Below are 13803 nucleotides of genomic sequence, written 5' to 3'. Positions count from 1 at the left end.
GTTTCAGAGCTTTAGCAAACGTGTTGCTAACATGGCTACCCCCCCGCTGATTGGCCGCGTTACCAAAGCCCCTCCTTTACGTTGATACGTATTGTTGTGTCGCCGACGATAAAACATGGCGACCGGACCCGCGTAAATTGGAGACCCCATAGAGGTAGTTATATTTAATAAACACATTTTTTCATCTCCTCTTGGTGTTTTTAAACTACACCTGCTACCACCCCAGATGAGATGCAGACATGAGCACAGTTGAATGCATGTCCAACACAGTATTTTGTGCACTTGAGGCGACCGTGGCCTAGCTGTGGGTGAAAGCCTCGGACTTTCCTTAGCCGCTCTCACCGGCAAGCTGAGGACGCGGTCGGCGAGACCGACTCGGGTGCTGGAGATGTTGGGAAAGCTAGGGACTCAAAAGTAAACGAAGAGGGGGTGTGTGTAGCTTTACGAAAGTAGGCGGGAATGTGTTTAGCTTTAATTGTTGTGTATTCTTTTGTAGGTGACAGACCTCATCATTATTGTATTATAACGCAAATTGTATTTTTCCTGAATAAGCAGGCCATCATCGAGCACTTCTCTACTTTTGAATAGCGTTACGTTCAGGTTACCTGCAGCTCCATGGTTTCTTGGACTGCTCAGTGTCGGACTAAACAGGAACAGTTACAGCAATCAAACACCTAGTGAGGTGTAATGTTGATGTCTAGGTAACGTTACAAGGTGCTAAAAATTACATAAATGGCTAAACTTTTTCACTTTGTTGTTGTGTTGAGTTAAATTGATCTCAATCGTTTTTGTCCAGAATATATATTATATATCCAACTTGCATTTGAATTTGTATTCTTGGTGTTCACTTTATAGGTCAGTATCCTGCCTTATGTTGTCAGTGACATACTGTGACAAATAAACGTGTTGACAAAGGAGCAGCCATGGCTTTTGAGGAGATCAAGTGTAAAGGAGGAATGGGTAACGTCTGCATGTACACTGCATTTGGTTTTACTGTGTTCCTGCTGTACAGGCCTATCAAACATAGTCTGAACCCTTCCTTTGTATGAGAACATTTCAGGAGACACAGATGTAACAAGACCCATTAAATAGACTATGTTAAATATTCTCTTTATACGTATACATATTTTATAAATTTTTTACTTTTAAGTTAAAGATTATAATACTCAATTCATGTATTCTAGATGTGGGGATGGATGGAGACAGGGGCCTTGTAGCTGGTCGTAGCCAGAGAGAGAAGAGGAGGTCTTACAAGGATTTGCTAAGGGAGGAAGAGGAGATTGCTGCACAAGTCCGAAAGTCATCCAAGAAACGGCCCAAGGTACGTTATCTTTCCACAATATCTTGACCTCATGGTTTAATATCACAGAAAGCCTTTTAAAATATTGTGCCGCTATTAAATGGAAAACAACTTTGTCATTTCAAATCAGGATTCAGAACTGTTCATGCTTGGAGGGGACTCACACAAAAAGAAGAAAAAACATAGTGATGACTATTATTACAGAGGTGGGAGGTTGATATATTGTAATAATCTTTTAATTGCACAAAGAAATACTGCAATTGTATTTACTTTTTTGTTTTCCCGAATTGTCCCTGTATCAGACCATGATGGCTCAGGTCCACCTCCCCACAAGAAAAAGCACAAGTCTGCAGACCGCTCCCCTACCCTCTCTTCCCCCTCATCGTCCCACCCAACAGATACAGCGATGGGCCTCCTGCAGGCTATCACCTCTCCATTGGCCACAGGTTCGGACCCCAGCCCCCACTTGCACAAGAAACCCTCCTACCCCTCCTTCTCCTCGCACTCCTCCAAGGACCGCAAACGTGAGAGCAGCAGCGGCGGTGGAAGCAAAGGGAGCCACTCCTTCTCTCACTCACGCCCCGTGTCTTCATCGTCATCTTCCTCCAAGAAGCACTCCTCCTCTTCCGCAAAGTCATCTCTGTTCCACGGCGGAGCTCCCAAAGAAGAACCCTTGACGTTACGTGAGGCTGACGGGCTGAAGATGAAGCTCATCATGTCGCCGGAGAAAGAGGAAGGAGAAAGCTTCCCGTTCACGCCTCACTCATCCAAAGGTGTAAAGAAAGAGAAGGATAGAGACAGGATGCAGCTCTCGAAGTCACCCAAGAAGAAACTACAGCAAAATAGAGATCCACTTCCTGTAGTTGGGAAAGAGGTGGAGGTGGAAGGTGAGATAACCCTTGTATTATGTTCTGGGGTATGCAAGTTACGTAAATATAGTTATGTGTATATCTGGCTGGAATTATGCTTCTCCAGGCTGCTGTAAACAAACATACACAGATGTTGTGCAGACACTTTCACTTGTGTGGTTTTTTTTATTACTTGTATTAGGGGTATGATGTACATGTCCACTAGAAACGTAGAAGAATCTTGGACCACTGTTCTAATAATAAGCACATTTATTCAGCTTTTACAGCTAATGCATTTCATTATTAGTAATGATAGACCGATTAATCGGGCCGATATCTGGCATTTTGAGATAATCAGCATTATCTGATGCCGGCACTCACAAGGCCAATAAAAAATATCTTCAGGCAGCCTTGTCAGTGTGGCTGCTGCTGTAGAACAATGTTAGTGCTCCATCTTGTGAGTTTGGGGAAGGTGGTGAAAAAGTTAGTTTTGAGCCCTATATTTCCTCAGTCACCATCATCTTTTCTAAATGTTAGCGCGTGTCTCCTAAATGACAGCAAATCTAGAGTTAAATATATATTGTTATACTGTAGAGAATAATGCAGTTATATGACATCACTTCTAACAAACTGTACCCCGCTCTCTTTTAAACACCAATCATGTTTTGAAATCTGCAGCATAACTCAAATTTTCTCTTTCATTAATAAATAAAAATTCCATTTTAAACAACATGTTACTGGCCAAGATAACCACATATTGGTTATTATGCATGAAATAATGAAATTATAATATATAAGTTGTGGTATTAGAAACAGACACGTTTGTGTGCTGATCAAACAAGTACTAAGGAGCTTTATTGGTGCAGATTTTGCTGCTATAGATATTATTGGTTCACCTATTGTCCCGATGTCTGATAACACCTTAAATCATTCAGAACCCCATGTTTTGTTTTGTTTATTAATATTCATTGCTGTTCTCTGTGATACAGGTCATTATGGAGGTGGCATGGGAGATGACAGCTCTTCATCCGGGGGTGAACTGGAGGCTGGTGAACTGGTTATAGATGATTCATACACACACCTGTCAAAAAAGAAGAAGAAGAGCAAAAAAAGCAAGAAGAAAAAGGACAAAGAAAAAGACAGAGACAAGGATAAAAGTGGGAAAGACAAGAAGCACAGCAAAGGATTTGGAGGTAATATTTGTTATATAACAAATATGTTGTAGTTGTCCCTAGGGTGTCTTGTCTTTGTTGTGTTATTTGTTCATGTGAACAAATTCTTTCGGTAAGAAATAGTTGCAACACAAAATGTTGCAATAAAAATTGACAATGTAAAAATTGTCATTTAATTATTCATTTCTGTTTTGGATTTGACCAATAGAAAGTTACAGACTTGCAAGTTTTAGTTTGTGTCATTCTGCTTTTGCTGAGCCCAACTGACTTAAAAATGTGCATACTGTGAATTACAGTATAAGTGAGTAATAGTAGTTGTAAAAGATCAAACGTGTGTTGGTTGGCAGCGTTTGGGTTACCAGTTTTAAAAATAGATGTCAAAAAATAGGGGCTATTTCTTCTCTCAACCCAGAATCAAAGAACTATGTATAACTGATTGTTTCAATACAAAACATGTCATTACCATCACTTTATCTTCTTCATCTTCAGACTCATCGAGGGGCCACAGCCACTCCCATCCCACTGTCACTCACAGCGCTGTTGGTCCAATGTATGCCATGGGCACGCCTGTCCCTCCACATCACCATCAAGGCAATGATGGAATCACAGAAAAGAAGAAGAAGAAAGAGGAAAAAGATCGGGAAAAGCATGAGAAGGAAAAAGAAAAGGTAAGACACTGTTAGGTCTTGTTTCTTGCTGGGTTGGTAGTCAAAGTTGTTGGTAGTTACAGTCAAACTGGAAAAGGAGCTTAAAAGTGTTGAGTCCCTGGCATTAAATCAACTTGTTTTGTCCTCTCTTAGCCCAAGAAGAAGAACACAACAGCATATCAGGTGTTTTGTAAGGAGTACAGGGTCAACATAAATGCAGAACAGCCTGGACTAGGTGGGTAATGTAATACTGATTGACATATTGTCCTGTTATTTAACTATGACTAAAATGCACGTTTTAAACTATGTTTGTATGTCTCATCTGCAGTCTTTGGTGAGCTAAGCAAAAGGTTGGCGGAGGTGTGGAAGGCGATGCCAGAGAAAGACAAATTAGTATGTTTTTTTTCCCCCTTAATTTGTGATTGATACTGGAACATCTTTTGAATGTCACTATTAGCTTGCAGTTGTTGTGGTGGACAAAACATCCTGTGTTTTCTCCTGCATAGGTTTGGAGGCAAAAAGCTCAGTATCTGCAGCACAAACAGAACAAAGCTGAGGCCACCACAGTCAAACACAAGACTGCCAGTGAGGGCAAAAGCAAAGGTATCTTAGACGTGAAAGTTTTCAACTGATTGAGATGTGTCATTTCTCAGCCCTGTGTGCTCTCACTGTCAGTTCTCATTACTGTTGTCTTTTGATTCTGTTTCATCATGAAAGTTGTAGGAACGGGAACAGGGATGGTGTCCCCGAACAGAGCGCCTGGCACTGTGTCCCTGTCCCCGGCACGAGTCCCAGATGTTGATCCTATTGATGCAGCAGCTCACCTGCAGCTCTTGGGAGAGTCCCTGTCCTTGATTGGGCATCGGCTACAGGAAACAGAGGTATGTTTCCACATGCATGCGTGCAAACACTATTTGCATGAACAAGTATCCAACATAGAGATATAAAAGAAGCTCTGTTGTCCACTTAAGAGTTTATGCACCACATTTTCTGTTTGAAGTTTAATGTGGAGATTCATTACTATGCAGTGGAGTAAGTGAGTCATGGCAAAAGTTTCTTTGTGTTAGGGGATGGTGGCTGTGTCCGGGAGTCTGTCTGTACTTCTGGACTCCATCTTGTGTGCGCTGGGACCGCTGACCTGTCTCACAGCACAGATACCACAATTAAACGGATGTCCTCGAAACGTCCTGGTAGAGTATTAGCATTTATAAATGTTTTCAGCTTCATAATTTCAATTTACTTTTTACATCCAAGTGTTACATGTGGCAGTGATCATGTGCATCTTTATTGCAGTCTTCTAACAAAGCTCTCTCTTTTTCTGTCAGTCAAATACGTTGGACAACATTGCCTACATCATGCCTGGACTGTGAGTGAAGGAGGATAATCGGTGTGGAGTGATTTGACATAAGACGTTAACAAATTTGACTGGAGTGGTCTTTCACAGGAGTGACCCTTGGACTTTAATTTAAGGCACTGCTTGGCATCTGAAAACTTGGGTATTTCTAGTGTCAACATGTTTTTAAAGTATTTTTTAAAAGCCTTGTTTTCTTAAGTTTTCTAATTGTTATATTTTTTTAATGAAACATTTTACTGAACACATTAATCTTTCTTGGCGTGTCAACTTAGTTTTACTTGTTTATTGTACAGTGTGCTGTTGTATGAATGGGTTTACGCTTGTATGTACTGTACTGAATGCATGTGTGCATTTGATCAGCTGTGGAGTGGGTGTGACTGTTAGTATATGAGACTGTTGACTGTTCTGGACATGTTAGATTTTTTTTTTTTACGAAATGTACAGGAACATTTAAGTTGTCTTTTGGTCATCATCAACATAACGTAATATATTTGACACCTGCTTAGTTTTTCTTTTACCGTGTAAAAAGTACTGTCATGCCTTGCTGTTTTATACATTTGATATTTTACTGTGCGTACAGCATTTAGATTTTGACTACTGTAAAATTTCAAAAGTAATAAAAACATCTTTTAGGTGCAACCTTGTTTTAATCAGGAGCTGTTAAACAAAAATCACTGTCAGACCAAAATGGCAGCATTAAAAAATGATCTGTCCCCAAATTTTGCTTCTGCTTTTTTGTTAGCCAGTCGGTAGGGTCGCCACTTTGGTCCAGGTGAAGGTGGCCCAACCATTTGAATCAAGTGCCATGGAATTTTCCACAGAAATTCATGGTGCAAGAAGGATTTATCCTAATGACTGGTGGTCCTCTACATTTTCCTGTAGTGCCTACAAGTTGAAGTTGAAATCTTTGGTTTTTAGTGAACTATCCGGAACTTTGATATGTCAATATTCCCCTCAGGATGAATTGTAATGACATTCCCATCACTCTCAAGTGTGATTTAAACCTTTGGTCGAATTGATGGTCAAGCTTCTGCATAGTCCACGTGTAGACCTGTACCCTATGCATTAGCCTACGCCATAGCCTGCTGTGCACCTCCTCAAAAATGTAAGTGCACGTCGGGGCTACAGGGACCTTAAGAACTGTTTTTCTCACTGTGATTCAGTGTTTAATATATAGTTTTTATAGGTTGTAGGGAATAGGATACACCTTTTAAAGTTGTAGGTTCCAAAATGCAGCTAAACTGTCACATATAACTCAGGCCTCCTCATATGTAATGTGACAAAACACCAGCGTGTTGAAATGATAAGAAAAGTGATTAGTCATTTTCCTCGGCCCTCTGGCGGTCCGCGGGCCCCGGATTGAGAATCCGCGCATCAGCCACCACAACAGACAGAGCCGTGTGCACCTCTGCTGAAGTCAGCCCAGTTGGTCCCGTTGGTCCAGTAACTGAGGCAGGGCGCCTCCAGGAACAAGGAAGTGCGTTCATCCCTGAATCAACACTTAGTGCGGCAGTGAACAGGATCGGAAATGTCAGCATCTGCTCCACAGTCAGGTAGGCTGGATACTTCTTTGTGTTTAAAAGTGCTGGATCTGAGAGCCATAACAGGAGAAGAGTCGGCAGGGGCGGCTCCCTTCGACTGTTTTCAGTATTTGTGCGGTTTGAGATGAGAAGAGACAGCAGCTGCAAGGGGCGCTGCCACTTCTCGGAAATGTGAGCATTTATATCAGCTGACCCCTATCAGTTAAAACCACAACGACAAACAACATTTTGACATGAGGATGTAAGAATTCAAGTAAGTTTATTGTCATAAAATGCCATCAGGGTTACGTTGTTATAGAAGAACGAGGCAGAGAATGAGGTTGCTGTTGTTAACACCTCCAGGCACAAAGCCACCCAACTTCCGCATATTTGTTCAACACGTATTCTGATTGGTATACAGCATTTAACTAGTATACAACTACCAGTGCATTTGAAAAGCTTGTGAACTCTCTGGACAACACATACACAGTATATACTCAGTATACACACAACTTTACATATAGTCTAAAGTACAGGAGGCTATACCCCAAGAACTATAATTGTGCATTTTCTCTCCACCTTGTCCTGCTGAGCAGAGCTGAGGCTGGTGGTGCTGGGCCGGCCCGGGGCAGGAAAGAGATCAGCAGTCTGCAACATCCTAGACCTGCCAGACTCTCAGGACACATATGCTGCTGGCATCCAGGAGTGCAGAAAATACAGAGGAGAGGCTGCAGGCAGACAGGTAGGCATGAAATACACATAGAAGCTGTGGCTGGAGGGAGAAAGTATCTTTTTAAAAACTAAATTTAAGTTGGATCTTTAGACTATGAGGCCAGTAAGGCAGTGGTACGTAATAAAGAAACAGATTCCTTATGGAAGGAACTGAGAACAAGAGGTGCCAAAAGACAATTACTGCCTAATATTTTAAATATAAATGTTATATATATATATAGATACATTTGTATGCAAAATCATATCCTGTTGCGATCAACATGGCCAAGTTAAAGGTATCATCCTTATGATTTCATTTGGATACACCTGGACACTACGAATGTCTTAATGACATGAGTCCTAGAGTTCCTTTTGAAAATACATGTTTATCTGTATATAAATGCTCCGTATTTGTATAGTGCTCAAAGCGCTTTTACACTACATCTGCATTCACCAGTCATACACATTCATACACTGAGCCTAAGTGCTCAAATGGAAACTAACATTCACACACATTCATACACCGGCGGAACAGCCGCCAGGGGCAATTCGGGGTTCAGCATCTTGCCCAAGGACACTTCGACACGCAACCAGGGAATTGAACCGCTGACCTTCCGATTAACGGCCATCCCGCTCCAACTCCTGAGCCACAGCCGCCCCGTATGTCAGACATACAAAATAAAAACCATGATTAAAAAGGTGTCTTTTCTTTATAACTATAGCTACGCAGACGCAAATATGTGTCCTCTTTAAAATTCCCAGGGCTGGTTGCTCCACAGTTTCACATAACCATTGACATGTGATGCTCAGTCTTCCAAATTTCATCCAGTATGTGTCACTTCCCGTCAGTCCCTTATGCATATCCAGACCTCCAGTCTAAACCATTTAAATCCAGTGCAGGAATGATGGACCCTCCCACTAACGATGCACAGTACGATATAGAGGTAACACATTTAATGGCTACAGCAGAGTAAATGCCAGCCATAAATGGTTAGATATGGTGGATTTCTGAAGGATCATAACTTCAATAAAGGAACACCACACAAATGAGGAAAAATAAAGAATGTCTGGCACTTAATTCAAGTGGTTTCAATTACAAAGCAATGAAAAAAATCTTAATGTCACATAATATCATTTAAATTTAGTGACTATACAAGACAAGCATACCAAAACACACATGTTTTTTTTACATGATTCATATGTTAATGATTTTGCTCTTTAGACAAATACAAAAGTTAAAAAAGAAAGAAGACATACTCACATGAGCATATACAGTGTATACACCACACATGGATACATTTACATTAGAGGGTGACACAAGGGTGGATTTTCACTCCTGTCCCATCTCGTCCTTAAAAAAGAAAAAATCAGAAAATAGCGTATATTCTTATTAGAAATGCATATTTATATATAAAAACAAACCTATGATTCCCGTCTGCATGCTACCGTTGATTCCCCCCCCCCATGATAATTAGGGAAATGGACTCCCATCCTACAGGAATCCCCAAAAATGTCAGCCTCTAATATGAGTACAAACATAAATATGCATACTCATATACACATGCACCTACATGACTGCACACACAAATATTTACTGCTGTCCGTAGATTCCCATCTTCAAATCATATACACCATGTCATTGAATCAATCTTAAATATGACACATCAGTTTGCAGCATTAATGTACTGTAGAGAAAAAAATAGCTGTGCAAACACTATTCAATCTTGATTTTATGCTTCTGCCACCTCTCGGCAGGTGGTGGTAGTCTCCTGTCCACCCTGGTTCGGCTCAGGCTGCGACTCACAGGAAAGGAAAAGACACATATCCTCCTTTATCGCCTTATCCAGCCCCGGACCACATGCTTTCCTGCTGTGTGTCCCTGTGAACCAGCCAGATGATGAAGAGGCCAGGGCGTTGGATGTCCTGCAGGAGCTGTTTGGCCCCTCTGCAGTCAGCACAAACACCATCATACTCTTCACCTACACTGAGGAGCTGGATGAGGATGAGAAGCTGGAGGAATACCTTGTCACCTGGCGCAAGGACCTGAAGGAGCTGGTGAAAAGATGTGGTGACCGCTACCACACGCTGGAAGCCCGCAGTGGAGAACCAGAGGAGAGGAAAGCTGTTGAGGAGCTGCTGGAGAAGGTCGAGCAGGCAGTGGCGGAGGGCGGGGCACCATACTTCAGCTGCCCACTGTACCAGGACGCTGAGGAAAGAGTGAGAGAGAGGCAGGAAGAGATAGTGAGACAGAGGAGAGGAGACAAGCACGACGACCAGGTGTCTCCCACTGACTCGCCACCAGAGGACGATGTGACAGAAGAAGAAAAGGAAGCAGTCCGGGAAGAGGCAGAGAGGAGCATAGGTGACTTGAATGTGGATGCAGTAGATCGTATTTTCCCCTCTGCCAGTGTCTCCCGTTCCTCCCATCCTGACTCTTTTCTCTGGGGTTTGTGGGGGAAGCTGGCAGACTGGATGAGGTGGCTGCGCTCACTGGTGAGAGGGGAGGCCCTGCTGGGATCACTGGTCAGCCTGTTTGTGGGAGGGCAGGTTGGAGGTATGATGGGGGCCACTGTGGGATCAGTGGCTACTGAGGTGGGGAGAAGGAAAACACATAAAACTAAATGAGAGATAAGCTGGACCATAAAGTCACTGTGGTCAACAGGATTTATGCTTGGCCACTGAGCACCAGTACTTACTTTTCAGAATGGGTACTCTCTGATAGAGCATACAGTGTTATCTAATGCTTCATAGATCAGTAATAACATGAGTAAGAACAACATTTGGGTTGGCAGGTTTGAATAACCCCTTTGGCTGGTGTGTATCTTCCTCTTTAATATCTTGCCCTGTCTTTTCAGTTAGCTTAGTTTTTCACCTGATGGCTTAACTTACTCAGTTACTGAACAAGTTATAATTGTGAAAGATTTATTCAGTCGTCTTCCACTACAGTAGATGTTAAATAAATGTTGTTATTCCTGCAGTAAAAAAAAAGTTTTTGGCCACTTGGGGGCAGCAGAAACACTGACATATTACCACCTTTTTAAGATGATATGTCAGATTTGTTAGCAAGCAGTTGCCTATTTAAAAATTCAGCAGATATGTAGCACTACTAGCATTCATTTAATCTGATTAATGCGAGTCCAGTTTTCACTCACCTTTTAGCTCGTTTTTTTTTTTTTTATCTCTACCAACTCCTGAGGGAAACATCCGGCCCGGTCTCATCTCAGGGCGTTAAATACCGACGCACAAGGTATGCAGGTCAGAATCCGTGTGAGACGCCCTGGGCTTTCAAGTAACTCCAATGCAACCCATCCGTCGTCACGTAATGTACTTATTTCAACCCAAAACCACAATCTTTCCCGAAACCTAAAGGTGGTTGAAATAGATGCGTCAAATATTGCGTCTGTATTTGATGCCACGAGATGAGCACGTGTTGATAACTGGCTCTTAAGCTGCTTTAAAACTAGTTAGTTGCTAACTGTTTGCTGCTCAGTGTTGAGCAGGTAGTGAACAGTCGGTTTGTAGGGCCTATAGCTATGAGAGCAGTGAGAGTGAACCAAAACCACGGGCTGAAAAACACTACAAACCAATAGAAGTGAGAGCAACTGCAGAGTCAGGTTATCCTTGGTATAAAAATATTGTTTAGACTCATACTGTAGGATATACACACAAAAGTTGCCATTATGAGTGGGTTATTAATAATCCATAAAGGAACAATGCATTAGACTATTCGTTAACCATTAAAATGTCATGGGTAACTACTTTTAAACCCTTTTACACTTTTTAGACAGTGTTAATGCAGATGGGTGGAAAAAATGTTTGTAAAGATGTTATATGAGAAACATCCACATGGTGGAGACATTGACCTTTTTCTACTGAAGACGGTTAAATGATTGAGGTGACCTGAGAGATGCTTACTTACTGCATACCAAGAAAATAAAAGCTGCTGTTTTAAGGACATTTCATTGTTATTTCTCTGAAATCTTTGAATCTGAAGTAAGTCATTTTTGTGTGATCAGGTTATTGATGATATTAGCATTCAGCACAGCATTTACCAAAGGCAAGCTTAAAGCATAAGGGCACTTATTTTCTGAGATGCATTCTTGTAAGCAGCATAAAATATGAAGAGTGAAGAGAGTGGATAAAGTTAGCTGTGGTGCATAAAAAGCAGTCGCCCGGGATTCATGCTGCATAATCTCAGCTGAGCACTAAAGTAGCCTCCTCTCCCAGACTCTCTCCTCCTTACACAATGGCAGGTTATGTCTTTGACATTGATGTAATTGATACTCTGCTAAAACCGTCAGTCATAACCCATCCTTACATCTCTCTCTCTCTGTCTTTCTCTTGTTGCTCTCCCTCTGTCCAAACTGCCGGCGGTTCTGCCCCAGGAACAGCTAGGCGTTTCCGAATGTGGGTGGTCCGGCCAGGGTGGGAGGGAGAGAGAGACTGAGAGAGAGAGAGAGAGAGAGAGAGAGAATTAGCCCAGCTCTCATGTTTCCCCAAAAAGAGAGGGGTGGGAGGGAAAAGACGCGAGGAAGAGAGAGTGAGTGAGAAGCAGCAAATGTGGAGGAGAGAGAGAGCGAGAGTCAAAGGCAGAGAACAGGCTTTGGGACTACATCTGTCTTCCAGATGTGGCCTCCACAGTTGTCTGAAACAGGAAAAAAGAAGGTTTTAAAAGTAAAGGAAAATTGGTGCTAAACAGTTTTTTATTGTTAGGATTACACATACAGTACAGACTACAGTGTGCAGTCCCGGCTTAAGAATCCACCAACCAGGATGTGCTGCTTTTTTTTCTCTGTATGAAACTGCAATGAAAGAGCACACTAGACCCCTTGATGTTAATGTATATGAAAGAACACCTGTCCAAATATTATTCAGTCTTAGTGGATACACATCACGGATAAGATGGAGAGAGCAATGATGGAGTTGGCATTATGGAGAAAAATTAATGAGAATTTTTCTGGAGGGGAATTTGTTTCTTCAGGAAGATATGGGACACAAAAGAGATCAAAAATAGCACAAATCAAGGCCCGTTCTGTGTCAGAGCGTCTGCAGTGATGGCCAATATCAGTTCTGGAAGATGAGACGTCATCAAGACTGAGAGAAAAAATGATTTGTGCCTGTATGTATAAGAAAAAGCCAAAATCTGAACAAACATATGAGGGACTCACCAGTGAGCCATCATTAACACACGGGCTGTAACTTCTGCTCCTCTCCCTCAGAGCAAAAATGTTGTTCTAAGGGCCTTGTGGTCCCTCTTTGGATTGGGGGGGAGCAGACGTGGACGCCGCAATATTTTTTTGTTATCATCGCGCCCTATGGGCTGGAAAAGACAGCAAACCAAAGGAAAATAAACAAGATGACACACTTTTTCCTTAACAGCACAGAGCCGTTTCCTCTCGCTGCTGGTTTACACGGTCCTCATGCTTTATCATTAAATACTCCAAATTGTTTGCCTTAAGAGGAACAGATTTTTACTCACCTTTATTTTTTCTTCAGCTCACACAGAACTTTCAGTATTTAACATTTGAATTCACAAACTAATTGTTTAAATCAGTTTCATTAATCTGAATAACTTGAAAAATGCAGAGGTGCTTTGGATGGGAAATATCAGTTTACACCGTGAAATTTCACAAAATACAGAAAACCCTAAAATGATGATGTCCAAACACTTACAACATTAAAAGCTCCTGACAAAAGAACATAAACGTCATTTTTTCCTATGTTACTTTAGTTTTTAAAATCACATATATATATATATATAAAAACGTCTGAAACCTTATTTCGATAATTGAATACCAAAATAATTTGTTTTATTTTGTAATTTAAAAAATAGTTAGTTATAAGACAGTAGTGATATGTTTAGTTGGAAATACAGCAATAGCTTGAATACACTGTGTAAGTAAGGGATAAAACCAAAAGAAAGCAAAACAATGGGATCCATGAAAATCACACACAAATGCCGTAGATCGAATGTGGAATATTCCACTTAGCATTTCAAGAGGACTTTGTTAAAAATCTGACCTCAGGCAGCAATCTTTCTATCTGATCCCAGGCTGTTTGTGTGTGTCAGCAGGGCTGAGACAGCGGTGTCCAACAGCCGGCTCTCTCCTCCTCTCTCTGGGTGTGCTCACTGTGAGCCCTCTCATCTTTTTCCCATTAGTGCTGTTTTCATGTTCCTTCCTAGCGTGAGCGTGTGTGGCTCCAATTGTTTATGAAGCAATGCTTGCCCCATCCGACTATGTGTTTGTCCA

General features: G+C 41.7%; 2 protein-coding genes across 9 annotated transcripts; both read left to right on the top strand.

The window, feature by feature from the left end:
- The first annotated feature begins 24 nt into the window (after positions 1-24).
- Positions 25-6040, top strand: hmgxb4a (HMG box domain containing 4a). Of its 8 annotated transcripts, none has more exons than XM_046034055.1 (14): positions 114-154; positions 556-714; positions 856-960; positions 1185-1321; positions 1431-1506; positions 1603-2187; positions 3138-3341; positions 3810-3988; positions 4121-4202; positions 4296-4360; positions 4474-4570; positions 4685-4848; positions 5035-5157; positions 5293-6040. In XM_046034055.1, exons 3-14 carry the CDS (start codon positions 924-926, stop codon positions 5335-5337), a joined length of 1794 nt encoding a protein of 597 aa, XP_045890011.1. In that variant the 5' UTR covers positions 114-154; positions 556-714; positions 856-923; the 3' UTR covers positions 5338-6040. The 8 variants fall into 8 exon arrangements, with proteins under 8 accessions (XP_045889982.1, XP_045890011.1, XP_045890027.1 ...); XM_046034071.1 differs by having other exon boundaries at positions 140-154; positions 589-714; XM_046034063.1 differs by lacking the exon at positions 114-154 and adding an exon at positions 166-414 and having other exon boundaries at positions 589-714.
- Positions 6041-6701: 661 nt separating this feature from the next.
- Positions 6702-11509, top strand: si:dkeyp-69e1.8 (uncharacterized protein LOC100001340 homolog). Its single transcript, XM_046034088.1, has 3 exons — positions 6702-6874; positions 7438-7583; positions 9308-11509. The coding sequence occupies exons 1-3, from the start codon at positions 6850-6852 to the stop codon at positions 10175-10177; spliced, it is 1041 nt and encodes a 346-aa protein (XP_045890044.1). The 5' UTR covers positions 6702-6849; the 3' UTR covers positions 10178-11509.
- The last annotated feature ends 2294 nt before the right edge of the window (positions 11510-13803 follow it).

This window comes from Micropterus dolomieu, linkage group LG02 (genome assembly GCF_021292245.1).
Source record: "Micropterus dolomieu isolate WLL.071019.BEF.003 ecotype Adirondacks linkage group LG02, ASM2129224v1, whole genome shotgun sequence".
Taxonomy (NCBI): domain Eukaryota; kingdom Metazoa; phylum Chordata; class Actinopteri; order Centrarchiformes; family Centrarchidae; genus Micropterus; species Micropterus dolomieu.
Note: the sequence above shows the minus strand (reverse complement) of the source record. Positions and strands in the feature narration are given on the sequence as shown.